Source organism: Tiliqua scincoides, chromosome 1 (genome assembly GCF_035046505.1).
Source record: "Tiliqua scincoides isolate rTilSci1 chromosome 1, rTilSci1.hap2, whole genome shotgun sequence".
NCBI lineage: Eukaryota > Metazoa > Chordata > Lepidosauria > Squamata > Scincidae > Tiliqua > Tiliqua scincoides.
The window spans coordinates 294,308,375-294,312,926 of NC_089821.1; the positions used below are offsets into that span (position 1 = coordinate 294,308,375).

At 48.6% G+C, this 4,552-nt stretch overlaps 1 protein-coding gene across 1 annotated transcript in view; it reads right to left on the minus strand.

Moving 5' to 3' along the window:
• Window positions 1–1,062, minus strand: part of TRIP11 (thyroid hormone receptor interactor 11) — a 58,172-nt gene extending 57,110 nt beyond the window's left edge. The window contains exon 1 of the mRNA XM_066628447.1: window positions 744–1,062. Coding sequence (XP_066484544.1) covers window positions 744–885 — 142 coding nt within the window. The 5' untranslated portion in view covers window positions 886–1,062. The remainder of the gene's footprint in view (window positions 1–743) is intronic.
• Between the last annotated feature and the right edge of the window lie 3,490 nt (window positions 1,063–4,552).

Sequence of the window (4,552 nt, forward strand, 5' to 3'; positions counted from 1 at the left end):
ATGCTGCGATAGATGTTTGACTGTCTGTAGTTGGAAATCCCATATTCTGGCATCTTCATTTTCAAGGACTTTTTCAAATTTGTAGTTCCCCCCAAATTTCAAATAAGCTACCTGGCTGCAGGTAGCTTATATTTTTTTTACAGATGTTCCAGTGTATCATTGTTGCTACCTTGGCACGTCTTTGTAGTTAGTTTGTGCAATCTTTTTACAGCACATTATTATTACTATTTCTAAGCCCCAGCAAGCATAGTGGGGTTTGCTCAAGGGAAACAGACACAGGCTTGTATGCATCAGAGCAGGGTTCTTTAAAACTTTATTTGAAGCTGTTCAAGTTCCCAAATGAACCAGGGAACTTGTGGTCAGCTCCCTGGTCTCCCCCACATTGGAGAGCAGGGACATGCAGTGGATAAGAGTCCCCACCAGAGTCCTTTGAAAAGCACCACCGCCATGTGAGGAACCCAGCACCCACCACCCACGCACAAAGCACCCACAACCCACGCACAAACGCAAGCGTGTGGGTGGTGGGTACCTCACACGGCAGTGCTGCTTTTCAAAGGGCTCCGGCGGGGAGGCCCTGCCTCAACTGCCTCCCACCCACCACAAGTGTGTGGGCTGTGTGTTTGGGACCCTCACAAGGTGGTGGAGCTCTTCGAAGTGCCCTGGTGCGGAGGCTCTGTCTCCCCAGCCAGGGCAGGTTCCTGCTGGAGAGCCTTGGGGCTGCCAGCCCGCCCCTCGCCCCTTACCTTCGACCTCCTCGGCCCCCTCCAGCAGCATGTCCTTGGTGAAGCTGGAGATGTGCCCAGTGAGGGAGGACAGGCTGCCCCCGACCTGGCCCACCAGCGACTGCCCCAGGCCCGCGCCCAGGCCCCCCAGCCACGACGCCATGCCTTCCGCCCGAGGGCTCCTCGCAGCAGCGGCCAAGCAGGCTCCTCGCACCCAAGCCGGCTTCTCCTCAGGGGAGCTGCGCGGGGGAGGGAGACAGGCCGCGGGGAAAGCCTCACGCGAGAGCCGGCATGGGGTCTCCGCAGGCAGCTGTGAGAGCTCCTGCTGCCACCTCAACGGCCGCCATGACACCTCCCGGGCTACCATAGAGTGCGGCGGCTGGAGCGCCCCAGACGTGTCCCACGGGACAAGGCACGTCGGGATACTGGCGACTGGGACGCCTGCTCCTCTCTCCCCTGTGGGGGCCTCAGAAGGCAGGCAGTGCTGTGGGGGCTGAGGCTGCCATGCTGTCCACACCTTCCTGGGAGTAACCGCTTTGACTACATGGGGCTTACGCCTGAGCAGGCAGGCGTAGGCTTGGGCTCTGAGGCTGCCACACTCTCCTGGGAGTAACCCCATTGGCCACAATGGGATTACCATCATAACAGTCAAATCATAACATGATTTGAATGGTACATAAGAACATAAGAACAGCCCCACTGGATCAGGCCATAGGCCCATCTAGTCCAGCTTCCTGTATCTCACAGCGGCCCACCAAATGCCCCAGGGAGCACACCAGATAACAAGAGACCTCATCCTGGTGCTCTCCCCTACATCTGGCATTCTGACTTAACCCATTCCTAAAATCAGGAGGTTGCGCATACACATCATGGCTTGTACCCCATAATGGATTTTTCCTCCAGAAACTCGTCCAATCCCCTTTTAAAGGCGTCTAGGCTAGACGCCAGCACCACATCCTGTGGCAAGGAGTTCCACAGACCGACCACGCGCTGAGTAAAGAAATATTTTCTTTTGTCTGTCCTAACCCGCCCAACACTCAATTTTAGTGGATGTCCCCTGGTTCTGGTATTATGTGAGAGTGTAAAGAGCATCTCCCTATCCACTCTGTCCATCCCCTGCATAATTTTGTATGTCTCAATCATGTCCCCCCTCAAGCGTCTCTTTTCTAGGCTGAAGAGGCCCAAACGCCGTAGCCTTTCCTCATAAGGAAGGTGCCCCAGCCCCATAATCATCTTAGTCGCTCTCTTTTGCACCTTTTCCATTTCCACTATGTCTTTTTTGAGATGCGGCGACCAGAACTGGACACAATACTCCAGGTGTGGCCTTACCATCGATTTGTACAACGGCATTATAATACTAACCGTTTTGTTCTCAATACCCTTCCTAATGATCCCAAGCATAGAATTGGCCTTCTTCACTGCCACCGCACATTGGGTCGACACTTTCATCGACCTGTCCACCACCACCCCAAGATCTCTCTCCTGATCTGTCACAGACAGCTCAGAACCCATCAGCCTATATCTAAAGTTTTGATTTCTTGCCCCAATGTGCATGACTTTACACTTACTGACATTGAAGCGCATCTGCCATTTTGCTGCCCATTCTGCCAGTCTGGAGAGATCCTTCTGGAGCTCCTCACAATCACTTCTGGTCTTTACCACTCAGAAAAGTTTGGTGTCGTCTGCAAACTTAGCCACTTCACTGCTCAACCCTGTCTCCAGGTCATTTATGAAGAGGTTGAAAAGCACCGGTCCCAGGACAGATCCTTGGGGCACACCGCTTTTCACCTCTCTCCATTGTGAAAATTGCCCATTGACACCCACTCTCTGCCTCCTGGCCTCCAACCAGTTCTCAATCCACGAGAGGACCTGTCCTCTAATTCCCTGACTGTGGAGTTTTTTCAGTAGCCTTTGGTGAGGGACCGTGTCAAACGCCTTCTGAAAGTCCAGATATATAATGTCCACGGGTTCTCCCGCATCCACATGCCTGTTGACCTTTTCAAAGAATTCTATAAGGTTGGTGAGGCAAGACTTACCCTTACAGAAGCCATGCTGACTCTCCCTCAGCAAGGCCTGTTCGTCTATGTGTTTTGAGATCCTATCTTTGATGAGGCATTCCACCATCTTACCCGGTATAGATGTTAGGCTGACCGGCCTATAGTTTCCCGGGTCCCCCCTCTTTCCCTTTTTAAAAATAGGCGTGACATTTGCTATCCTCCAATCTTCTGGCACTGTGGCCGTTTTGAGGGACAAGTTGCATACCTTAGTCAAGAGATCTGCAACTTCATTCTTCAATTCCTTAATAACCCTTGGGTGGATGCCATCAGGGCCCGGTGACTTATTGATCTTTAATTTATCAATGAGGTCTGAAACATCTTCTCTTTTAACCTCTATCTGACTTAGGTAGATAAAATAGGGAGGCTTGCCGTCCCCAGAGGTGGGGCACACAAACAGGATCCAAATAGGGTGATAAACACTTCAATCAAATCTCTGTAACTGCCACTTGAACAGCAGGACCCACAGGAGCAGCAACATTCCAGGTTCCCATTTTCCAGGGCTGAAGCACAACCTGTGCCACAGACCCTGGCATACCTTTGCTCCATCTCTTCAACAATGAGTCTTCACCAGCCTGCCACAGATCTGCTCCTAGGTTGTCACCCCCCCCTTCAGAGTGTTTTCTTTTTGCAACTTCTCTGGCCAGTCCTTCCTCAGTCTTTCTGGACAGAGTCACAGGTCACAGCAGGGACTGCTGGCAAAGCTAGTGTCATTACAGTAGCAGCCTTGGTTAAATCCTTATTTAAAACATTCTGCGAACACATGCTGCAATGAAACTCTTGCTGCTAAGACCAGGTGCACTTCTCTTCAGAGACTGCTCCAGATCTTGGGTGCTACAACTGAAAAGGCCCCATCAGTAGTATTCACCTGTACCACTTTCCCAGGTAGAGGGTCTGGAAGAAAGGCCTTAAGAGTCAGGATATTTTTCTGCCGTGGGCCCATGTCAGTAATGTGGTCTTTGATTAATGATTTTTTAGCTAAGTGGAAAGCAAGACTCCCCCTGTGCTTCAGAGGGCTGCAATGAACTGGTATAAAGGGCAAGGAAAATTCTACACTCAATGCTTTTGTGTCATTATTGACTTGTATGCCCTTTTGTTTTAGACTTTGTTATAATTCCTGACCCAGTTTTTGATTGTACTTTATCCATAAAAATCTTGAAGAAAAAATAAATATAATTTCTGCATAAACATTTTGCTTTGTTTTACAAAATTCTGTTTTGCTTTGTTTTAATGTTTTAGTGTTTAATGTCAGAATCAATGTTTTAATGCTCTGATGTTTTTCTTTTTACTTATTGTTGACAGATTATGAAGCTTTGTAAGTGTCTTGGGCATTTGGTTTGGCATGGGAAAGGCGGGATATAAATCATTCAGATAAATAAGTCACACAAGATTCTCAGGACTAGGAGGCTCTTCTAAACTACCATCACATTTCCAGGTTAGAGCACAAAAATGGGAATATGAGGAATCTGTGGAGTAATCCAAGTCTACACTGATTCCATGTAACATTTTCTGGAAAATTTAGCCGTATTAAACAAGCATTTCAGCTACTGTAAATGCCCAAACTGTTTTTACTGATATTCATTCTCTTTGAGATTTATGCAGTGTACTCACATATTCATTGTTCTAGGAACGAAAGTCATATTTCTTTCAATAATCAAGTCAGAAAATAGAGCAATAATTTCCCTTCATAATTCATTCCCACACTGCCAGTATCATAAGAGGACAGACCAAACACTTGAGCTTTGGAAGAAGATGTCTACTGTTAGCAACAGGATT